Source organism: Primulina tabacum, chromosome 17 (assembly GCF_025594145.1).
Source record: "Primulina tabacum isolate GXHZ01 chromosome 17, ASM2559414v2, whole genome shotgun sequence".
In the NCBI taxonomy this organism is placed as follows: domain Eukaryota; kingdom Viridiplantae; phylum Streptophyta; class Magnoliopsida; order Lamiales; family Gesneriaceae; genus Primulina; species Primulina tabacum.
Window position 1 is genome coordinate 26135020 of NC_134566.1, and position 25187 is coordinate 26160206.

General features: G+C 36.7%; 1 protein-coding gene across 2 annotated transcripts; it reads right to left on the reverse strand.

Annotated features, from left to right (window-relative positions):
- Positions 1–2188: 2188 nt before the first annotated feature.
- Positions 2189–4722, reverse strand: LOC142531100 (serine/threonine-protein kinase Aurora-3-like). 2 transcript variants are annotated; one of them, XM_075637130.1, is made up of 6 exons: positions 4441–4722; positions 4110–4328; positions 3352–3447; positions 2813–3027; positions 2648–2720; positions 2189–2544 (listed from the first exon to the last, which is right to left on the reverse strand). In XM_075637130.1, the coding sequence occupies exons 1-6, from the start codon at positions 4576–4578 to the stop codon at positions 2443–2445; spliced, it is 843 nt and encodes a 280-aa protein (XP_075493245.1). In that variant the 5' UTR covers positions 4579–4722; the 3' UTR covers positions 2189–2442. The 2 variants fall into 2 exon arrangements, with proteins under 2 accessions (XP_075493245.1, XP_075493244.1); XM_075637129.1 differs by having other exon boundaries at positions 4110–4352; positions 4441–4720.
- Between the last annotated feature and the right edge of the window lie 20465 nt (positions 4723–25187).

Genomic DNA, 25187 nt, shown 5'->3' on the forward strand with positions numbered 1-25187 from the left:
TTGAAGGATACCGTACCTCAGAAAAGAAAGGTGCAAGAGACAGAAGAATTTAAATCTCCCAATTTTACATGATACAATAAAAGAAATAGATGAATCAAATATGGATAATGTGGTTCCTGAAGAATCACAATCACACGAAAATATCGAGATTTCAACAAATTATTCGATGTCTCACAAAATATGATATTGAAGTAATACAACAATTGACGATGTTTTCGCCCTTAATGTGGCCCTTGATATCATGCAAGGTAATGAAGATCCTGAACCACAATATAGCATGATTGGACAAAATGGAAGGAGACTATACATACCGAATTAGATTCTTTAGAAAAACATAGAGTGTTTGGACCCGTAGTTCGAAAACTTAAAGATGTTATCCATGTAGGATATAAATAGGTGTTTGTAGGAAAAATAAATGAAAATAGCAAATTTGTAAGATACAAAGCCAGACTTGTAGCTAAAGATTTCTCTCAGAGACATAGAATCGACTACAAAAAAACGTATTCACATGTGATGGATGAAACTACTCAATTCTTGATTAGCTTAGTTGTATCAAAAATTAGACATGCAACTTATGGATGTGGTCACTGTATATTTATATGGTTCACTTGATAATGACATATAAATGAAAATCCCTGAAACATTAAACCACCAGGAGCAAATGACGCAACCCCCAGAACCATCTTCTCAATAAAGTTGCAAAAGTCATTATATGTATTAAAACAATGCCAGCGCATGTGATACAATCGTCTTATTTAATATTTACTACTAGAAGGTTATACAAATGATGCTATGTGTCCATCCATTTTTACAAAAAAAAAAATGATGGTTTTACAATTGTGGCAGTGCATGTAGATAACTAAATCTTATAGAGATTCGAGAAGAGCTTACAAAAAATGCTAATTATTTAAAAGGTAAATTTGAGATGAAAGAGTCGGGAAAGAAATTTTTTTGTCTTGGATTGAAAATTGAACATTTTTGTCTTAGTGTAATTGATGCATTATCATATCTCGCAAATTGCACTTACCATATATAAGTTTTCATTTAACCTTCTAGCAAGATATAACTCTTCTCCAAGTCGAAGACAATGGGATGGTGTAAAACATATATTTAGATACCTTCATAGTACAACATACATGGGATTATTTTATTCATCAAAATCAAATTCATCTTTAGTAGGATATGCAAATGCTGGCAATCTTTTAGATGTACACAAACCAAATCTCAAACAAGTTACGTGTTTTCACGAGGAGACAATGCTATATCATGGAATCAACGAAACAAGGTTTAACTGCAACATCATCAAATCGTTCTGAAATCATTGCAATACATGAAGTAAGTCGAGAATGTATATGGTTGAAATCCATGACGCAATATAATCAAGACTCATGTGGACTACCGACAATTAAACATTGTCCGACTACTATATTCGAAGATAATGCTGCTTGTATTGCACAACTGAAAGGATAATTTATTAAAGGGGATAGAACAAAACATATTTCGTCAAAGTTTTTCTACACGCATGAACTCCAAGATAAAGGTGATATTGATGTCCCGCTCTAGCGATAATGTAGCTGATTTATTCACAAAAACATTATCAATATTGATATTCAAGAAATTAGTGCATAAGATAGAGATGCATCAATTAAAGGATTTTCGATGATTGAAATTAGAGTAAGTATTTAATGTTGTACTATTTTTCTTTCATTCAGATTTTTCTCACTGGATTTTACTGATAATGTTTTATTGAGGCAATATTGGATTCTCTATCAATTATCTATGAAAGAGTGTTGCATGTATATAATATTTAGATAATTGATTTGATTGTACTCTTCATTTTGTATATCGATCCCCTTATCCTATAAATAAAGGTGTTTAGTTGAAATAAGATGCAACTTAATTCTCGCTTCTTCTACTATTAAATTTATAACAAAGAGAATATGATTTATTTATTTTTTTAAAGAGGCATAACTCATAAGATAACCATTCAAAAGCGTTCGGCGATTACAACAGATTGGTAGGCATGATTATCTTTCGCTTAATTTCTGGAGTAGATATTCAATTGAACATAGGTCTAAAAAAAATGAAAATTACATTTGATATCACATATTATAATAAAATTATAATCATTATTACTTTTTGGCTAAATATTGTCATCTTTTATTTAAAATATGATATGATACGAGATAAATGAAACTGGGCATTTGCAGCTTACACAATACTGTCAAAATTAATCTACCATACAGTGTGGCTACAAATACATCACATGACATTAATTCTACCTCCTACAAAACATCTTTACATCTAATACACAAACACGATGCTGCAAAGTTGGCATGAAAAGAATGTCGCATTTTCTTGCGAAGTTCATACCTTCAACCTAGGATTCTTCGTGTCGATTCTTAAAGTCCGGATTTTAAAGATAGAAAAGGGTGTTCTGTGTTAGTTCGGGCAGATTCCCATGGGGTCGACAGTCATAACTATCCACGGGTGTTCCATAATCTTTTTAAGAGAAAGACGTTTTGATGAGTCCTTTACAAGAAGCTGCACAAGTTTAAGCCCAGTCAAAGCAGTCAGGATTGAGAAAATCTTAACATTGTCATTCTCTCTTCGTGAAAGTGACAGTTAATCAATGCCATTAATTTACCTGGCTAATGAGATTTTTGGCTTCTGCAGACACTTCAGGTGTCGAAGGAAAGCTAAGGTCAACTTTCATTATCCTATATAGGTCCCAAAAAATCATTATAAGCTTCCGATCCAATGGCAGATTTGTGAAACGAATAGGTAAATAAAAAAAGAGCTTATTTCATACCTTCGAAATGTGTCTGACTGACTTTCAGCTTCGAATGGAGGCACACCATATAAAAATTCATAGCAAAGAACGCCTAATGTCCAATTATCCACTGAATAGTCATGGGCCTTGTTCTCAACCATTTCTGGTGCTAAATAGTCTAGAGTTCCACACATGGTGTGTCTTTTGCTACTGGATTGTACTGACCAACCAAAGTCGGCAATCTTGAGCCGACCCTATGAGTGATTCACAAAGTTAACAAATATTGGGAGATTCTAAAATTTCTCACTTTGTGGCGAAATAAAAGGGGGAAATTCAGAATTAGTCCATGGTCCCACAATTCCACTACTTTATTTTGCCTTACAACCGATATGCACTACCTTCCTGTTCATAAATTTGATATTTATGACATACATCCTGATTCACGGTCTATAAACTATGTAATTTAAATTATTACCACTGCACCCAATTTATGTGTGCACGACATTTTGTCCAACTAAGTGGTTGCAATTGTTCTGGAAAATAAAGCTCGGAGATTACTAGTTGACAAAGGGCGTTACCTCATGATCAAGCAACAAATTTTCTGGTTTGATATCCCTGTGAATCACATGCTTTTCATGACAGTATGCCAAAGCTTGGGTGAGACTTGCTATGTACTGTTTTTCAAATAAAACATCCAGTGTCAAAAGGCAATTTGAATGTTAAAAAATCATGTTGTAGATATGACATAGTACAGTATTAGAAATTAAAGAGAAACTGAAGAACCCAAGTTCAGAAATGCTTGGATGGATTAAACAATAGCTGTATCCGAATTTCTTATTTTCCATGCTATTCATAACGTATGTTCTTCATTATAAGAGAGATCTTAATGATCAATTCGTAAGATAAAAGGATATCAGTAAAATCTAGATTTGACATAAATGGAAAACAAAGTATACACAACACATAAATGCATAAACCAAAAATGTATTTATACCATTCAAACCTTATAAAAGAAAAACAAATTGTATTTAAGAGATGGTTTCAATATTTCTAGTAAAACCCTCCCAAGATTTCTATGGATTTCAAATTCCCAGTTTTTAATAAACTTTTGACTAAATCATTCCATAACATTAGAAATCTACAGCTCCTTTTCACTTCAATCGCACAATAAATTTAGATACTTCAAGTACCATATCATTTACGTGTGCCATCAAATTTGAAAATTCCCCCTTATATACCACAATCCCGGTCGATCAAATGTTAAATTCTAAATTTTCTCCATTAAAAATACAGAAGCACAGGCACAAACATAAAACGAGAAGGTATTCATGATTACAGTGGCCGCTTGTCTCTCGGGAAGGTGCTGTGATTTCCGCAGTTGTTTGTACAGCTCGCCACCATGAGCGTACTCCAGGATCAAGAAAATCCGTTCGTCATCATGAAACCATCCGTAGAGCCTCAGAACGTTCGGGTGGCGGAGGCTTGTTTGGATCTCCATTTCTCTTCTCAGCTGATGGAACAATCTGTACTTGTCGATTTGTACCTTAAATATCACCTTCAACGCCACTATATACTTACTCTAACACCCCAAAGAGCATAAAAAATGAATCCCAAAAGATACAAATCTCGAAACAGTTAATCAATATACTACGAATGCGATCACCTACCTTGATTTCACGAGCAAGGTAAACTCGGCCGAATTTCCCTTTGCCCAGGGGTTTCCCAATTTCAAAATCGTCGATTGACCATTGCTTTTTGGGAGTTTTGGGAGGTAGTTTGGCGGGTTTCGGGGGATGAGCAGCCATTTGCGATGAGCAGTCGGGAAATCGAGGAATTTAGGGCAATGTTGCGATTCAGAACCTGGATTGTGAATGGGGGAAATGGGGGATTTTGAATTAACTACTCGCGATGTAGAAAATAGACCGTTACGCAACCGGGTTGGGTAAAATGGTTCAGGTTGGCGGAAGATTTGGGCAAATAGGTCTCATGTGGCATATTTCATATTTGCCCTTATTTAAATAATAAATACAACATATCATTAATCTTCTCACAAACACTTAATCGTACGCGGTTTTTTCTTGCGGTATTTTTTTTTTTTAACTTTGATCGACTAATTTTTTAAGAAAATGTCATCCTCAATTGTTGTAATGCCTGAAATAAATATCACATTTTGTTGATTTAGTAATGTAAGATTACTAAATAATTAATGATTTTTAAAGAATAAATTATGACATATTTTGGTCATATGAAGTCCAAATGATTTGAATTTGGATATAATGTAGAGAACTCAAAGATATAGAAGTTTCATGTTTTGAGTTTTGAAAAATTCGATCATTTGACTGGTCCAAAGAGATATACCAGTATTAAAATGTTAAATATTATATATTATATTATATTATATTATATTATATTATTAATATAATATAATATAATATTTTAAAAAAAATTAAAAAAAAAGAAAACATTGAATCGGCTGTTCCAAATAAAGGAACATAGATAGCAACGAAGCGAGAGAAATAATAAAAGAGGGTTTTGAGATTTTTTTTTCGATCTTGTGACTTATCGGTTTATCCAATCGACGAACCGACTTCAGTTCTGGAATCGTTGACACGAGGTCTTCGATTTGAGGTATAAATTTTATAGTTTTGGTGGTATTTGAAATTCGTCGATTTCTGGAATAAATCCGATAAATTGTGAAATCATACAGAAATTGAAGATTGTTGAGTAGTGTATGATTTTAACGAAGTAGAAAAGATTATTGTGTTGTTGTGTTGAATTATTCCTAATTTATTATAATTAGGGATTTTAATCGTTGAATTGAGATTGGAGAGTTGTTTGTTAGTTGTTATTAAATCTGATTGTATATTCGGAGTCTACGAAGTATAGGCTACACGTTGATATAAAGTTTTCACAATTTGACGGATGTTGTAAAATAGCCTATTATTTGATGTTAAATTAATTAGGGTGTATTTGATGGTAGTATTGTGAATTAAATACACCAGAATATTAAATTGTTGAACAATACAAATTTATAATCGAGTTTTATATTTTGTTGAATTAATTGTTGTTGGGCTATTTGATGTTATATATTGAGGCTGTTATAACTTTGTTGATACGGTGACAATGATCTGATAATTGTTGTTGAATTATTTAGATACATCACACGCCTCAGGATCAAAGAAATAGCTAGATTGTATATATACTCGATTATCAGGTACGTGTTGACGTACGAGCATATGTTGTTATTGTTTAGTATTGATGAATACTATTGCGTTGAACAATGATAAATCACCGGAATTGGGTGATTTGATATTATATTTGTTGTTTATTATTGTTGATGTTGTTGGTTATCGTTGTTGGGAGACGTCTCGTTGATGTTGTCACGTTGATGTTGTTCGTTCAACGATATTGCTGTCGCAGGAGTTGGGGTGCGACGTATCGTGGATGTTGTTATTCGTTCGACGATATTGCTGTCGCCGGTGTTGGGGTGCGACGTATCGTCGATGTTGTTGTTCGTTCGACGATATTGCTGTCGCCGGTGTTGGGGTGCGACGTATCGTCGATGTTGTTGTTCGTTCGACGATATTGCTGTCGCCGGTGTTGGGGTGCGACGTATCGTCGATGTTGTTGCATTGTGATGTTGTTGAGATTGTTGTTGGCTGATTGTCCAGAAACGGAAAAGGGGGTATTTCTATTATGATTTCAGTTATATTTTATGTTGTTAATATAACTGTTATGTATTACGTTGATGATTGTTGTATATGCTCACCCTTTGAGTGCTGTTTCTGTTGGGCAGGTTACAGGACTATGCGTGAGACATGATAGTGGTGAAGGACTAGGTGTGTCTAGTCAAACAGTCCTGTAGTTGATAGTAGATAGAGACAATATAGCTTATTGTCTTATTTGAGTTGTTGTGTATGTATTTATTGTACTGTTTCTGCTACACTGACGTAGATGGTGTGGTGATGGCATTATTTTGTCGTATATGCATTATATTATTACGTCGTCGAAAAGAAAAAATTTTATGCATATGACGTCACATGTTGCATGATTACGTGGCGAGGTTTGGGGCGCCACATTTGGTGGTATCAGAGCATATGTTAGATGTCTGGGATGGTTAAGAGTTGGGTTTGTGATGAGGGAGTTGGATGACGATATTATCTGCATGTGTCTGTGCATTTGACTTGTTATTGATGATTTCTCGATATGATTGATTGTTCTTTAGTTGCGTGTACTTTCGTGCGAAAGATGTGATGATGATTACTGGATTGTAATTGTTAAATGTTATGATTAACAATTTGATTTCCAGTGATGGCAGCTAGAGAACAAGTACATCCACACGAGGAAACAGACGAGGTTGACAGTGGATTTGTACAGATAAATCCATTGCCACCTCCTCCTATAGGACAGGCACCAGCAGATAGCCTTTATTGCCTGGTGAGTTGACTCTGGCACAGTTCAGCAATTATCTTCCGCCGAGATTTGATAGTTCTGAGACCGGTGAGCGAGCAGAGGAGTGGATTGAGAGGATAGAGCATATATTTGTGACTGCACCGTGTGCTAGATCTGCTTGGTTACGATTGGCTACATTTCAGCTTTCGCGGAATGTACTATTGTGGTGGCAAACGACTGAGGCCGGATTGAGAGCTCAGGGCCGTACTGTTGATTGGGATGTGTTTCGGTCTCGTTTTCTTGATAAATATTTTTCTATAGCAGCCAGACAAAAAAAAGAGAAAGAATTTGAGGATTTGAAACAGGGTAGTATGTCTGTTGCTGAGTATGAGACTCGATATTCTGCATTGTTGAAATATGTGCCACATATTGCTACGAATGTTCATGCTAAGATGAGGCATTTTTTGAAAGGGTTGAAGTTAGAGTTATTTGATCGTGTGCAATCAAACAACCCGGTATCATTTGAGGATGCAGTGACGAGGGCTGAGATGGCTGAGTTAGTTATGCATGAGTATGGGGCTCAGGGACGATTATCAGAGCCGACTAGGGAGTCATTGCGACCTCAGGGACAGTCTTTTAAATATCAGAAGGGTTCATCTTCTTCTTCAGCATCTTTTGGGAAGCGTCGATTTGATTCAAGACGTGTCGAGAGTCGTGGGGGCAGTTCTCAGTCTGTTCAGGGGCAGAGAGGAGAGTCCAGAGCAGTGAGATGTTATCGTTGTGGGGGACCTCATCTGATCAGAGAGTGTACACAGACCGAGATCACCTGTTTTGAGTGTGGCGGTGTTGGTCATCTGGCGAGACAGTGTCCTAGTCGTGAGGGACAGCGAGAACCTAGGAGTTCTAGAGGTAGATCCTCAGAGAGAGGAGGACGACAGCCTCAGCAGTTTACACCACGACCTTCTGGAGGACAGCCACGTATGCAGGGAGCTGGTCCGCCTCAGGCACAGGTGTATGCTTTGACACGAGAGCAGGCAGAGGAGGCACGAGAGGAGATGATAGCGGGTAAGTGTTATTTATGTTCTTATCCTGCTTATATTCTTGTTGATACTGGTGCCTCGCATACTTTTATATCGAAGAGGTTTGTGGTTGAGCATCATATGCGCTCGTCTCCATTGTCTATGCCTCTTTCTGTTTCGACACCTTCTGGAGTTGATATATCAGTTGTATCTATGATATCAGATGGTATTATTTATTATGAGGGCTATGAGCTGAGATCTGATATGATTATTCTAGAGATGACTGATTTTGATTGTATTGTGGGAATTAATGTGCTGAGGAGATATTGTGCGACAGTTGATTGTTATCAGCGGGTAGTATATTTTTATACAGATGAGAAAGAGCGTTGGACATTTTATGGGAAGGGTTCTCGTCCCCGTGTTCCGTTGGTATCTGCCATCCGGATGTCTCGGTTATTGGAGCATGGGCATGAGGGTTATCTTATTTATGCTGTAGATGTGACAGAGAAGAAGAAGGAGGTGGGAATAAAGGAGATACCTATAGTTGCTGAGTTTGCCGATGTATTTCCTGATGAGATTCCAGGCTTCCCACCAGTTCGTGAGGTGGAGTTTGGGATTGAGTTGATGCCAGGTACTTCCCCTATTTCTAGTACTCCTTACAGAATGACACCAGCAGAGTTGAGAGAGTTGAAAGCCCAGTTGCAGGACTTGCTGGACAAGGGATACATTCGCCCTAGTGTATCGCCTTGGGGTGCACCAGTCTTATTTGTGAGAAAGAAAGATGGAACTATGCGGCTTTGTATCGACTATCGACAGCTGAATAAGGTAACGATTAAGAATAAATATCCCCTCCCTCGTATTGATGATTTGTTTGATCAGTTACAGGGAACCTCAGTATATTCGAAGATTGATTTGAGGTCAGGATATCATCAGATACGAGTTAGAGAGGAGGATATTCAGAAGACAGCATTCAGGACCAGATATGGGCATTACGAGTTTTTAGTTATGCCGTTTGGATTGACGAATGCTCCAGCTGTGTTCATGAGTTTGATGAATAGGGTATTTCAGCCTTATCTCGATCGATTTGTTATTGTGTTTATTGATGATATATTGATATATTCCAGGAGTGAGGCTGAGCATGCAGGGCACTTGCGTTCAGTGTTACAGGTGTTGCGAGATAGACAGTTGTATGCCAAACTCAGTAAGTGTGAGTTTTGGTTGGATCGAGTGGTCTTCTTGGGTCATGTTATATCGAGAGATGGGATTTCTGTTGATCCAACGAAGGTCGAAGCCGTGTTACAGTGGTCTGCACCTACATCTGTACCTGAGATTCGTAGTTTCTTGGGTTTAGCAGGTTATTATCGTCGATTTATCGAGGGATTTTCAAAGATTGCTAGGCCTTTGACACAGTTGACTCAGAAAGGTGTGCGATTTCAGTGGTCTGAAGCATGTGAGAGGAGTTTTCAGGAGTTGAAGCACCGACTGACGACTGCACCGGTGTTATCAATTCCTACAGAAAATGAGAGGTTTGTAGTTTATACTGATGCATCATTACATGGTTTGGGATGTGTTTTGATGCAGGATTGACATGTTGTGGCATATGCCTCGAGACAGCTGAAACCACACGAAACAAGGTACCCTGTGCATGACTTGGAGTTGGCAGCCATTATCTTTGCCTTGAAGATATGGCGACACTATTTATATGGTACCTCGTTTACGATTTATACTGATCATAAGAGCTTGAGATTTTGTTTACCCAGACAGAGTTGAATATGAGACAGAGACGATGGTTAGATTTGCTGAAGGATTATGATTGTGAGATTGAATATCATCCTGGTCGAGCCAATCTTACAGCTGATGCATTGAGCCGTAAAGTGAGTTGTACTGCAGAGGATGTGAGTCGTTTATCAGCTATGATGATGTCTTGTTGTTCCTTGGGATATGATTTTGATATCTCGACGACTCCTATCCAGGTATCTACCTTATTAGCTGAACCTGATATATATGGTTGTATTCGTGATGCACAGATGACAGACGAGAGAGTTCAGCGATGGAGGGAGTTAGTTTCTCAGAAACAAGATACTCGTTTTAGAGTGGCTGATGATGGCAGTTTGAGGATGAATGATAGATGGGTAGTTCCTGATATATCTGAGTTGCGCCAGGGCCTGTTGCGGCGTGCACATTGTAGTCGATATTCTATCCACCCTGGTGGCAAGAAGATGTATAAGGATCTACGCTCTCAGTTTTGGTGGAAGGGAATGAAACGTGATGTGATTGATTTTGTACGTCGATGTCTTAATTGTCAACAGATCAAAGCTGAGAGGAGAAGGCCGGGAGGTGAATTGAAGAGTTTAGAAGTGCCGACTTGGAAATGGGAGCACATATCGATGGATTTTGTGACTCATTTGCCAAGAAGCACTGGAACTATTGATGCTATTTGGGTGATTGTTGATCGATTGACGAAAGTTGCACATTTTATACCCTATAGCATGAGTAGTACGTACTTGACGATGGCACAGTTGTATATACGAGAGATTGTACGGTTGCATGGGATTCCAGTGTCTATTATTTTTGATAGAGATCCTCGATTTACTTCTCATTTTTGGGAAGGATTGCAGACTGCGATGGGGACAGAGTTGAGATTGAGTACGGCTTATCATCCCCAGACAGATGGTCAGACTGAGCGTACTATTCAGACACTGGAGGATATGTTGCGTGCTTATGTTATGGATTTTAAATCTGTTTGGCAGTCATCTATTCCTTTAGTGGAGTTTGCATATAACAATAGTTATCAGAGTAGTATTCAGATGGCTCCATTTGAAGCATTGTATGGGAGACGTTGTAGATCTCCGTTATACTGGGATGATGTTGATCGAGCTGCAATTATCGGTCCTGATATGATTCATGAGATGGAACAGAAAGTAAAGTTGATACAGCAACGATTGAAAGCAGCTCAAGATAGACAGGCCGCCTATGCCAATAAAAGACGAAGACCTTTAGAGTTTCAGCAGGGCGATCGAGTATTTTTGAAAGTTTCTCCTTTTCGTGGCACAGTGTGATTTGGTATGAAAGGAAAGTTAGCACCGAGATATGTTGGCCCGTATGAGATATTGCAGCGGATAGGCACTTTGGCTTACCGATTGGCTCTACATCCATCTCTATCTGGTATTCATGATGTGTTTCATGTATCGATGTTGCGGAAGTATGAGCCAGATCCTTCACATGTGTTGGATATTTCTGAGGTTCAGTTAGATCCTGACGTGTCTTATGTTGAGAGACCAGTTTGTATTTTGGATCGATCTGAACGGAAGGTTCGTAGTAAGCTTATACCGATGGTGAAGGTTCAGTGGGAACATAGAGGTGTCGAAGAGGCCACTTGGGAGACAGAGCGGCATATGAGAGAGCTCTACCCCTACTTATTCTGATGGTATGGCGTATCTTTTATTTATGCATGTTATTACTGTTGTTGATTAATTTCGGGGTCGAAATTCATTTAAGGGGGGGTAGAAATGTAATGCCTGAAATAAATATCACATTTTGTTGATTTAGTAATGTGAGATTACTAAATAATTAATGATTTTTAAAGAATAAATTATGACATATTTTGGTCATATGAAGTCCAAATGATTTGAATTTGGATATAATGTAGAGAACTCAAAGATATAGAAGTTTCATGTTTTGAGTTTTGGAAAATTTGATCATTTGACTGGTCCAAAGAGATATACCAGTGTTAAAATGTTAAATATTATAATATAATATAATATAATATAATATTTTAAAAAAAAATTAAAAAAAAAAACATTGAATCGGTGGAATTCAATATGAATTCCACCGAACTGTTCCAAATAAAGGAACATAGATAGCAACGAAGCGAGAGAAATAATAACAGAGGGTTTTGAGATTTTCTTTTCGATCTTGTGACTTATCGGTTTATCCAATCGACGAACCGACTTCAGTTCTGGAATCGTTGACACGAGATCTTCGATTTGAGGTATAAATTTTATAGTTTTGGTGGTATTTGAAATTCGTCGATTTCTGGAATAAATCCGATAAATTGTGAAATCATACAGAAATTGAAGATTGTTGAGTAGTGTATGATTTTAACGAAGTAGAAAAGATTATTGTGTTGTTGTTTTGAATTATTCCTAATTTATTATAATTAGGGATTTTAATCGTTGAATTGAGATTGGAGAGTTGTTTGTTAGTTGTTATTAAATCTGATTGTATATTCGGAGTCTACGAAGTATAGGCTACACGTTGATATAAAGTTTTCACAATTTGACGGATGTTGTAAAATAGCCTATTATTTGATGTTAAATTAATTATGGTGTATTTGATGGTAGTATTGTGAATTAAATACACCAGAATATTAAATTGTTGAACAATACAAATTTATAATCGAGTTTTATATTTTGTTGAATTAATTGTTGTTGGGCTATTTGATGTTATATATTGAGGCTGTTATAACTTTGTTGATACGGTGACAATGATCTGATAATTGTTGTTGAATTATTTAGATACATCACATGCCTCAGGATCAAAGAAATAGCCAGATTGTATATATACTCGATTATCAGGTACGTGTTGACGTACGAGCATATGTTGTTATTGTTTAGTATTGATGAATACTATTGCGTTGAACAATGATAAATCACCGGAATTGGGTGATTTGATATTATATTTGTTGTTTATTATTGTTGATGTTGTTGGTTATCGTTGTTGGGAGACGTCTCGTTGATGTTGTCACGTTGATGTTGTTCGTTCAACGATATTGCTGTCGCCGGAGTTGGGGTGCGACGTATCGTTGATGTTGTTATTCGTTCGACGATATTGCTGTCGCCGGTGTTGGGGTGCGACGTATCGTCGATGTTGTTGTTCGTTCGACGATATTGCTGTCGCCGGTGTTGGGGTGCGACGTATCGTCGATGTTGTTGTTCGTTCGACGATATTGCTGTCGCCGGTGTTGGGGTGCGACGTATCGTCGATGTTGTTGCATTGTGATGTTGTTGAGATTGTTGTTGGCTGATTGTCCAGAAACGGTAAAGGGGGTATTTCTATTATGATTTCAGTTATATTTTATGTTGTTAATATAACTGTTATGTATTACGTTGATGATTGTTGTATATGCTCACCCTTTGAGTGCTGTTTCTGTTGGGCAGGTTACAGGACTATGCGTGAGACATGATAGTGGTGAAGGACTAGGTGTGTCTAGTCAAAGAGTCCTGTAGTTGATAGTAGATAGAGACAATATAGCTTATTGTCTTATTTGAGTTGTTTTGTATGTATTTATTGAACTGTTTCTGCTACACTGACGTAGATGGTGTGGTGATGGCATTATTTTGTCGTATATGCATTATATTATTACGTCGTCGAAAAGAAAAAATTTTATGCATATGACGTCACATGTTGCATGATTACGTGGCGAGGTTTGGAGGGCCACAATTGTATTCTTTTCTTTCTATCTTTTTCACGATGGCTAGTTTGCTTTCATCTCACTCGATTGTTTCTCCCATTCCATCTATTCTTCTCCTCTTCTTGGTGTGCATCAATCTTCGCCTCTTCCCCCCTTCTTACATCTTGGTTGGAGAGAAGTTTTATAGAATTGTCATGATTAATTGTAAATTAAAACCGAAACTTCATGGTCTTTGAGAACAATTGCATGGATTAATTGTTTGATGTTCAGTGTTACTTTATTGATAGTATATATTTATGTGTTATTTTTGTTAGTAAGAAGCTTGAGGTGGATCAGTTATTGAATGTTGGTTCTTGCAAAGACAAGGGCTTGGCTTGGAGGCAAGCTGTGCAGGTATAATGTTGCAATTATTATAGAATTCCAGGGATATAGATATGTATGCAATGATACTAATTTTATCATGCCATATTTATAGGTTCATTGGATCTGAAATAATATTCGATTTAATTAGGGCATGAGTCGTATTTTGTGAGACGAGTATCTTATTTGGGTCATCATGAAAAAGTATTCAACCCTTCATAAGATTTGGGTACGTTCATTTTGTTAACGATATTCAACCATTCATAAGTAAACAGATCACCAAATCGACCGTAGTGGTGTTCAGAAAATGTAGAGATGACCATGCACAAAACATCGCATGTTCCCTTGCAGAATCGATTCCAAACAACATCCTGATGATATTTCTCCAGCTAATGTAACATTTCCTAAAACTTGCAACAATACACGCGGTGCATGCATATCAGAACCAGGAGCTTGCAGCAGAAAAGTAAAAACAGTTGAAAGAATCTCAACACCGTTTACTTCAACAAATAAGTTATGGTTTTTAGTTTCTCCTGCAGACAAGTTTCTGAGTAGCTGTAGGGATAATAAAATAAGGTGTTGGCAAGAAGGGACCAATAGGGCTTGACACAGTTCGGTTTCGGTTTCGGGGAGGGGCGGGTATGGGGACAAACCCATCCCGAAAATAATAATATTATTTTACAAATGAGAAAAAATAACCAAAATATCTAACCTAACCACTCAATTCTCATTTCTCAATATATTCTCATCCACACCCCCACGCCCAGGGTCCAACATTCCAACCCTTCACGACGTCTCCTTCCGATTTCTCGCGATTTCTCACTTTCAAAGAACATTGGACCTCAACCCAACATAAACCAGATTTGATTATTGTCATTTGTATATCGATTTGAGTGATTATTGTTTGAACTAAGTTGCTATTGTGCATTTGCAGCGATTTTCGTCGAGAATCGAGACAATCCCAGTTTTCAACCTAGCCCAACCATTGTGTATTGTTTTCCGTCAAGAGGATTCCAACTCACGTTTTTCTTGTTATAGTTCGAAACCTGTGTGCTCTGAGGTGTCAACCCCTTTGAGTCGTGACTTCTATTAAGTGCTTCTCTCCTTCTTTAGTAAGCTTGATTGAATTATTTCATTAAACCATCAAGTGAATTTGTGTTAATTGTTCTTCTTGTGAATTTCCAGCCTATTTTGCACACTTCCTGAGTTCTGCTGAAGCAAACAAAATTTTAAAAAAATAAATTAGCAAAGAAGAGTTCGTAATCGAGTTAATAAAGATTTGGAAATCAACAAAATTTACGAGTGGTGAATAAAGACCACACTTATCATATTTCATTACGATTGGGACTTCATCAAACACTTCAGCATGATATAGCATCAACATCTGATAAATTTATTTTGCTTCATATTGTTGCAAAACATATCGAACGATAAAGTACAGTAACTTTCGTAAAAATCAATGAATTAAATGGTGGAAAAACACAGTATAGCAAAGCTTAAAGTAAACTAAACCGAGGCCTTTACGAAGTACAGTGTCCTTAAACAGATTCGTCCCTTCTTGTATGTGCTTCGAGGATCGTCTTGGACGTCTGTTTCCCAGAATACAACGGAACAATCAGCAGTGGCTTAACACGAGACATTACTACGGTGAACTGAAAACGTACCTTTACTTTATTACCGAGATTTAACGGAGGCCAAATGAAAAGCTAACAATATGAAATGCAAGAGAATACTTGAATGAAATAAGATTTTCATATGTTTGAAATGAGGAAATGAACACACTATTTATAAGCCCAAAATGCACACCAAAAGTCATGCAAGATTAATTAACTCAATTAATCTTCCCATTAACTCAAGAATATGAAGAACCAAAACTCTACAATTAACTCAAGAATGTGGAGAGCCAAAAGACACTCCCACATTCATGAGACATAATTTTTATTCAAACTCTAAATTTGATTCAAATTTCCAGCAATCCCTCACATGAATGAAAATTGATACAAATCTTGGTGACAAAGTTCTACAGTTGAATCCTGCACAGGATAGGTAAATATTACCCTTTGAACCTTCCCTCATGAAATATATTTGCTTTACTAGCTGACCAGTAGACATAATGTCATTGAACTGTTATGTCGTTTATGTAAATTAAGATATACTTCACACAAGACTCTCCCTGGTACTATTCAGTTCTCATGAGTTCTGCGAGAGGGTATAGAATTGAGCATTACAAATCCTTCGAAGCGGCTCCACTTCTCTCTCACATAGGTGATTCTATATTATTCTCATCAGAATCATTAAAAGCGGTACGATTATCCTCAGCATTCACTTTTTCATAATAGGAATGGGCTAGGTGTTGGGACATCGTATTCTCGCACCCAAGACGCAGCAGAAGTTTAAAAATTTTGTTCTTAGGTGTCGTGTGTTCAAATCATTCATAGGGTGTTTAGAATTTATACCTTTGCGTCCTTAACGCTTTAACTCCAAACTATTCCGATTTTTACGCGGAGATAGTCCTCCTTTTAAATTCCTACGAACGGCTCTTCTCCTTGGATCGTCAAATTGGGTCCACGATCAGATAATGAATTCCTTGTTTGGATTGCACTAGAAATTCCAAACAATTCTTGCGTTGAGATTGTAATCTCCGAATTTCCAAAAGACAGAGAAGGTGAGGCAATTGGAAGAAAAACAAAAAGGCCAACAATTTTATTTTATTTTTTTCTTGGTGGCCGAGAGTTTGTTTCTTGGGAGGAGAGATTTTTTTTTTCTTTTGTGTGCAAAAACTAGGTTAGGTTTATTATGAGTCCTAGTGGTGTATATATAGAATGAGACTCTTAATCCACAAGGACTATAATAATTTTATTATATTTAAACTCCCATATATTTATATACGATGTATTTATTAACCTTTAATAATACATGACATAATAATATCATATACACATATTTTATATCACCATATAAAATATATACGTGTATATGTATATTAAATTAAATAACTATTATTTAATTTATAAACTAACTCATTTGTTAATTTAATTCTAGACTCTTCTAGAATATTTATGGGAATTTATGCATGTTAGTAGTCACTACTACTAGCACAATCATTTAATTAGTAAATTCTCAATTCATAAATAAATGATTCTGAACTCATTATAACCCTGACGATCCGAAAGCGCCGATGTACCAAAGATACAAATCTTGTTCATATAATGAAAATTGAAAATTTCGAAGATCAAAATTTTTATTTACCAAATTTGGAACTTACCATATATGGCAGTTACCATATTTAGCAGCTGCCAGTTTTAGTGAACTCCTTCACAAAACAGGCAGTTACACTCTTCTTCCTTATCTAGCAATCATGCTGCCAAATTCCATTTCTTCCATCCCATGGAATCAGCTCATAAATTCTTTTATAAGCTTCTTGTTTGATCTCCATCAAACTATAGTCGTCAAATTCCAACTCCTTGAAATTTGACTATCTCAACAAGAACACAGAATCCGATACTTGTGTGACCCTCAATGGTTCAGGGATACAGCTAGCCGTGGGTTCACATCTCCATGTGATTCAGAATAACATTTATTCTTATTTGGGCTTACCCTAGTTAGTCCCATTCTTTCATCAACACATTGATCAAGAATGTCATAATTCATTTCTGATTGGACCCATCGGATCATGGTAAGAGCGTCTAGTAGCATCGCCCTATGATCCCCTAGGTATCAATGATAGTGCCTGCAAGAACCTTTAGTCATGGTTAGCGTACAGTACGGTCCCTTCAATACATATATCCTGATCAAATCTGCAACTATTGGTATATCGAGAGTTGCATATGAATTCGATAGCGATGTGATTTATCTTTGAGTAATAGGGTCATGGTATGTGCAACTAAGGAAACACCTTTCCAAAATGCACATGTCTTACTCTGGCCAGAGATTCCTTATACTATTGATTCATCAGACCACATATGATATCTTTACCCGTAGGTAAATGGTGAATTCCCGACTACAATGTATTTGCTCCTACATATTTCGAAACTACACCCAACCTCGCCACCTGATGACCCTCGATGGAGTCGGTAAACGGATCAAAGTGCATGCTAGTACGTATAGCCTTTACATTGTCCCAGGTCAAAGGACTAATGGTGTACGACCATAAATGTGGACTATTCCACTCGATAAGTGAGAACCACTTGGACAGTTCGAGGGAGGGTTGTTCAGTGCATCATCATATGATCACCCATCTATGTGAATGGACATCTCTATGCCCTTACCAATGAAACATGGTGTTTACTCCACAGATGCTAGTCTCGACCTCGAGCGACCTTTATCCTTGTTTTAGGCGGCTCAATCGACTAGGAACTTATTTAGAATATACAGTACGCTTCCTAATGAGTTTCATGATCTTACATTGGGACGCAGACCTCATGGTACCTATTGTACATTCAAGGACTTTATCTATGCAGCTTGCATGGATATACAGATAAAGTATAATGTCATAATCGAATAAAATCGTAAAATATTATTAAAATAAATATTTTTTTACATCAGAGTCAATAAAACCGGAGCCACAAGTTGGCTTACCGGGCACCTACTCAAACACTAAGGATAACCCCCCACAGTGATATAACAAATTAGTGCGATTAGGTTGTCGCATTGAACTTATTTATTGGGATCTCCAGTCATCGTAGGTTGGGATTTCCTTTACACTAATTTATTCTATAAGCTTCAGCCTCATTCCCCTTGACAATTTCACAACTAACTCTCTGTTTAATCCTTTGGTTAGCGGATCCGCTATATTATCCTTTGACTTTACATGGTCAACAGAGATAACTCCAATTGAGAGTAGTTGTCTAATGGTATTATATCTACTACGTATATGCCTATACTTACCATTATACATATTATTTTGTGCCCTTCCAATCGGAGATTGGCTATCACAATGGATGCATATAGTCGGCACTGGTTTTTCCCATCCTGGAACATCTTCTAAGAAGTGATGCAGTCATTCAGCCACTTCAGCACACTTGTCAAGAGCTATAAACTTAGATTCCGTCATGGATCTGGCTATTACAGTTTGTTTAGAAGATTTCCACACAATGGCTACACCTCCTAAACTGAATACAAATCCAATTGTAGATTTTGAGTCTTTCATATCAGATATCCAATTTGCATCACTGTATCCTTCAATAACAGTAGGGTATCTGGTATAGTGCAGCCCGTGATCACGAGTAGACCTTAAGTATCTTAGTAATCTGATTATTGCTTTCCAGTGTTCAACTCTTGGATTACTCGTGAATCTACTCAATTTTCTTACTGCATATGCTATGTCTGGTCTTGTACATCTTATTAAAAACGTCAAACTTCCAATGACTCGAGAGTATTCTAATTGAAACATACTCTTACCTCGATTCTTTGATAGATGTTGACTGGTATCTATCGAGATTCTAGCCAATGCAGAGTCATCTTTATTGAAATTCTCAAGTATTTTGTTAACATAATGTGACTGACTTAGAATTAGCCCTTCTGATGTTCTATGAATTTTAATTCCAAGGATTACATCAGCTAAGCCCAAATCTTTCATGTCAAATCTTGAGTTCAATAACTTCTTGGTGGATTTGATCATCTTATCATTATTACCAATGATAAGTATGTCATCTATGTAAAGACATAAAATGACATCCATTTTCAGTGATTTTTATGTATACACATTTGTCACATTTACTGAATTTAAATCCACTTTCTATCATGGTTTTATCAAATTTTTCGTGACATTGCTTTGGTGCTTGTTTTAAGCCATATATAGACTTCACCAGTTTACAAACCTTGTTTTCTTGCCCAATCGCAGAAAATCCTTCAGGTTGTTCCATGTAAATTTCCTCTTCTAAATCTCCATTTAAAAAAGCTGTCTTTATGTTCATTTGTTGTAATTCAAGATTTCGCAAGGCGGCAATTGCGAGTATCACACGAATAGAGGTTATTCTCGATACAGGAGAATATATGTCAAAGTAATCAAGCTCTTTACGTTGATGCTAACCTTTGATTACCAATCTGGCTTTATACTTATCTATGGTTCCATCAGATTTCATTTTCCTTTTCAAAACCCATTTACACCCTAGTGGTTTGCTTCTTAGAGGAAGATTTACTATTTCCCACGTATGATTCTGTAAAATGGATTCTATTTCGAAATTGATAGCCTCTTTCCATAGAAGTCTCTCGGAAGAACTCATTGCTTTCTTGAAGCTTTGAGGTTCACTTTCCACCATGAAAGTGATGAAATCCGAACCAAAGGATTTCTCATTCCTAGCTCTCTTGCTACGTCTAGGTTCAATATCTTGATCAAGCTCTTATTCTTTATCAATTGTCTCATATAATCTTTTGGATGAACTTGGTTCTTCCTTAGATTTGTATGGAAATATGTGTTCAAAGAACGAAGCATTTCTTGATTCCATTATCTTATTCTTGTGAATATCAGGTATTTGAGATTTATGTACAAGAAAACGATATGCGCTACTTTTTTGAGCATATCCAATGAAAATGCAATCAAAAGTTTTTGGTCATGTCTTTACTTTCTTTGGAGTGGGTACTACTATCTTGGCAAGACACCCTCACACTTGCAAGTATTGGTAGGAAGGACTTGTACCTTTCCATAACTCGTATGGAATTTTATCTTGCTTTTTTCGAGGCAGCTTATTTAAAAGGTCATTTGCTGTTAGAACAGCTTCCCCCCACATGTTCTGTGGTAAACCAGAACTTAATAACAATGCATTCATCTTTTTTTTCAAGTTGCGATTCTTTCTCTCTGCAATGTCATTTTGCTGAGGAGAATAAGGTGTAGTTCTTTCATGTTTGATACTATGTTGAGCACAAAACTCAGCAAATAGTGATTCATATTCACTTTTAGATCACTTCTTAATACCTTACTTTTCTTGCTAAGTTGGTTTTCAACTTCACTCTTATATTGGACAAATTTGTCAATAGCTTCATCCTTACTTTTATGAAGATACACATAACAATATTTTGTGCTATTGTCAACATAAGTAATGAAGTATTTATTTCCACCACGAGTTTGTACACCTTTTAAATCACATATATCACTGTGAATTAGATCAAGCGGTTCATTATTTCTTTCAATTGTTCAAAAAGATGATCTCGTTAGTTTTGCCTCAACACAAGTTTCACATTTGTGTTGTTTATCAATTTGGAATGCAGGAATGCTTTTCCTGTTAATTAGTCTACGAATTGTATCATAATTAACATGTCCAAGTCTACCATGCCACAAACAAGAAGACTCAAGAACGTAAGAAAAAATATCAACTTTATTCATCACGGGATTAATAACCATTACATTGAGTTTGAATAACCCATTACAAACATAACATTTGCCAACAAACGCTCCACTTTTCCACAAAACAACCTTGTCTGACTCAAAGACAATGCGGAAACCATGCTTGTTAAGAAACAACCCAGACACCAAGTTCTTGCGGATGTCAGGTACATACAACATATTGTTCAGAGTCAGTTCTTTTCCAGATGTCATCTTTAGAACAATTTTCCCTTGACCCTTGATTTCAGAAGTAGTGGAATTACCCATGAATAGTTTTTCCCCATTCTCATATTCCTCAGGAGTAGCAAACATCTCCTTGTCCGAGCAAACATGGCGAGTGGCACCAGTGTCGATCCACCACTCCCTTGGGTTCAAACCCATCAGATTAATTTATGATATTACAGCAAAGAGATTCATGTTCGAAACCTCTTGAGAAATGTTTCTCTACCACATTCGCCTCTCAGTTTCTCTTCGGCTTCTTACATTCAGAGGCCTTGTGACCCATACCACCACAGTTGTAGCATTCAGGTTTTTCACCGTAACTGGCTGGGATAGCAACCGCAGCAGCACGTGGGGTAACATGAGGGACAACTTGAGTCGGCATAGTAGGGAGAACATGACCAGTTTCCCTTTGCATGCTGGTTTCAGTAGCCATATCTGAAACAAATCACGTAATGAGTAAATCTGTTTTAAGTTTGTTGCAAAACATATCGAACGATAAAGTACGGTCACTTTCCTAAAAATCAATTAATTAAATGGTGAAAAAACATAGTATAGCAAAGCTTTAAGTAAACTAAACCGAGGCCTTTACGAAGTACAATGTCCTTAAACAGATTCGTCCCCTCTTGTATGTGCTTCGAGGATCGTCTTGGACGTCTGTTTCCCAGGATACAACGGAACAACCAGCAGTGACTTAGCACGAGACACTACTACGGCGAACTGAAAACGTACCTTTAATTTATCAACGAGATTTAACGGAGGCCAAATGAAAAGCTAACAATATGAAATGCAAAAGAATACTTGAATGAGATAAGATTTTCATATGTTTGAAATGAGAAAACGAACACACTATTTATAAGCCCATAATGCACACCAAGAGTCATGCAACATTAATTAACTCAATTAATCTTCCCATTAACTCAAGAATATGAAGAGCCAAAACTGTTCAATTAACTCAATAATGTGTGTTGGAACTTTTCAAAGTCGCAATCTTGATTTTAATGTTAACAAAACTTGTTATTTTGTGTTACTAATAATTTACATTAGTTTGCAGAAGCTATGATCAATTACGAGCTGTTTACATCGCAAACTGAAGACCCAACTGATCGCACAAACAAAATCAGTCTAACTGTTATGTCAATTGAGCACTTCAGCTGATTGTCCAGTTGATAGGTGGTTCAGCATGAGAACCTCAGAAGCCAAGCCACCCGAAGGAGTGTTCAACTGATTAAGAGCCCAGCTGACCAGTTTGTCAGACATCCAATTCAGAGAAAAGACAGGTATTATACCCAATACATCTTTTCTAGGAGACTAGGCTTTCTACGGAATGGATATACCACAGCGTACTATGCCTATTAGATGCGATAGCCGGAATGAACAACTGAACGAGAGTGAAATCGGTTCAACTGACTAGTCAACTGATTTCACTAGCCCAACTGAAGATCAGTTCAATTGACTAGTTTGGAGAGTCAGTTAAGAATCTTTCAGTTGTAGATGAAGACAAACTCATTCAGTGGATTCCAGCTATACACAAAGGTACAAAGCAATTTTCCAGTCAAAGGACAATAATGAACGTTGTATCAGAGCATTAAAGACAAACGTTTCAAAAGGGCAGTCGAAAAGTCGAGACACAAAGTCCAAGAAACGAATTCAAGATGCAACAGATACAATAATCGAGTCTCACTGTACGATCAGTTTCCCGTCTATAAATAGAAGATCAGTGAATACCAAAACAGAGCGAGTGAAGATACAAAGAGAAAAGGCCTCACATATTGCATATTAGTTTACAAGAAGCAATTAGCCCAGAGGGACACTTCAACGTGTTATCAGCTTAGATTAGAAGCTTATTTCCCTCAGTGTGTGAGAACATCCCTGTTCAGTTTTCACACACACAAACACTCTCACCACCACCTAAATACAGTCTTGCACAAAGAATTGTGTATGTAGTCTTTGACATATAGACGTTAAAGAAGTGTTGGCTGGAAGGTGCTGCCTTCAGTCTAGGCTAGGAATTCAGTTAGGCAGTAGGTAATTCCTAAGCTGAGTGGGTTTGTACAAGTAGTTATATAAATCAAATTCTTCTAGTGAATCCTACCCGAGGTGCTAGAAGGGGTGACGTAGGAGCAGTTGAAGTCTCCGAACATCCATAAACATATCTTATGTATTTAACTGATTAACTGTTGTTTTCAAGCTGTTTGGATCAACAAGAGTATCTGTCAGTTCAGTTGTCACCATAACTGAACTGATGAATGCAAAAATCGATCTACCATTTTTCAGTTATTCAGTTTACATAAGTTAAATCGTTTTCAAATATAACAGGTTTCTTCACGAAGGATTGCTTAGAGTATTTTCCGCTTGGTCTTAAATCCAAACTCGATTTAATTCGTCGATGTTAACATTCTTAGAACAGGATCTATTGCAGCTCATTGGAGAATATTATGTTTGAAGCATCCGAAAGATGCTCACCAAACGATCTCTCAATTGGTGTCAGAGCTAGCTGTTCTAAAAAGAACATTTCAAGAAAACTGTGTTTTAAATTATCTTGTTTTTAAAATAGTTTTAAATGCTATTTAAAAGTATTTGATTCTATTTTCAAAACTATTTGAAAATATTTATATATCTCTCTTTAGTAAAGAGTTGAGAGGATTGACACTACAACTAACAATGTCTCCACTTCTCTAGACTCTTAGCTTTGGGGTTTTAATCAACCTGCAGGGTATTGAGCTTTATCTGCCAAGATGCACAACTAAATTTTTCAGTGAACAAGATTTCAGTTGCGAGCCAACCAGTTCAGCTGACATACAAAGGAAGCTTAGCCATGCTGGGATGTTAGATGATTAAAGTGGAGGTTAATCATCAACAATATTTCTCAGCTTCATTGATATATCATATCAATGCGGTTCAGCATCAGTTGAGTTAATTTGATTCTGGTTGACCAGTTAGCCTGCAAAGAAGTCCAGTTCAAGGCAGTTTAACGTGTTTCTAGCAAATTGAACTCACAACCAGGAAGCTGTTCAAATGATAAAGGCAACCAGTTGCTGAAGTATCCAGTTGTATCATACACAAACTGACTAATAACCGATGTTATTAAAAAAGCTATTGAAGTAGGAATTTTCTTTTCAACAGATGTATTGAAATGTAAAACTCATTTTATGTGAATAAATAAATATCATGTTCATCCAGTTGAGTTTCAGTGTGACTTAATTGTTATATTCAGACTTCTTGCCTACATTATTTGAATGATTGAAATTTGCCAATTGAGCATATATATTTCTTTTTTTCAAAGGGGTTTTCAATTCAGTTTTGGAGGGAGATTTTTTCTTTTACCCTCTATCTTTTTAAGTATTTTTCAAACCGTCTTTTATTCAGTTTTGGAGGGAGAGTTTTTCTTTTATCCTCTATCTTTAAATGTTTTTCAAAACTTCTTTAATCCAGTTCTTGAGGGGAAGCTTTTAACGATGTTTGAATGTACTAACCCTTGAATTGAATATATTGTGCTTAACTGCTCAAGTTTTGTGATCATCAAAAAGGGTGAGATTGTTGGAACTTTTCAAGTTCTCAATCTTGATTTTGATGTTAACAAAATTTGTTTTGTATTACTAATAATCTACCTTCGTGTGCAGAAGCTAGGATCAGTTACGAGCTGTTTACATCGCAAACTGAAGAACCAACTGATCGCACAAACTAAAT

Coding starts and splice junctions, on each gene's coding strand:
- LOC142531100 (XM_075637129.1), bottom strand. CDS start 4,578: ATGGCTGCTCATCCCCCGAAACCCGCCAAACTACCTCCCAAAACTCCC. Junction 4,353..4,440: donor ACCTTGCTCGTGAAATCAAG/GTAGGTGATCGC, acceptor TTGGGGTGTTAG/AGTAAGTATATAGTGGCGTT. Junction 2,545..2,647: donor CCAAAAATCTCATTAGCCAG/GTAAATTAATGG, acceptor AAACTTGTGCAG/CTTCTTGTAAAGGACTCATC.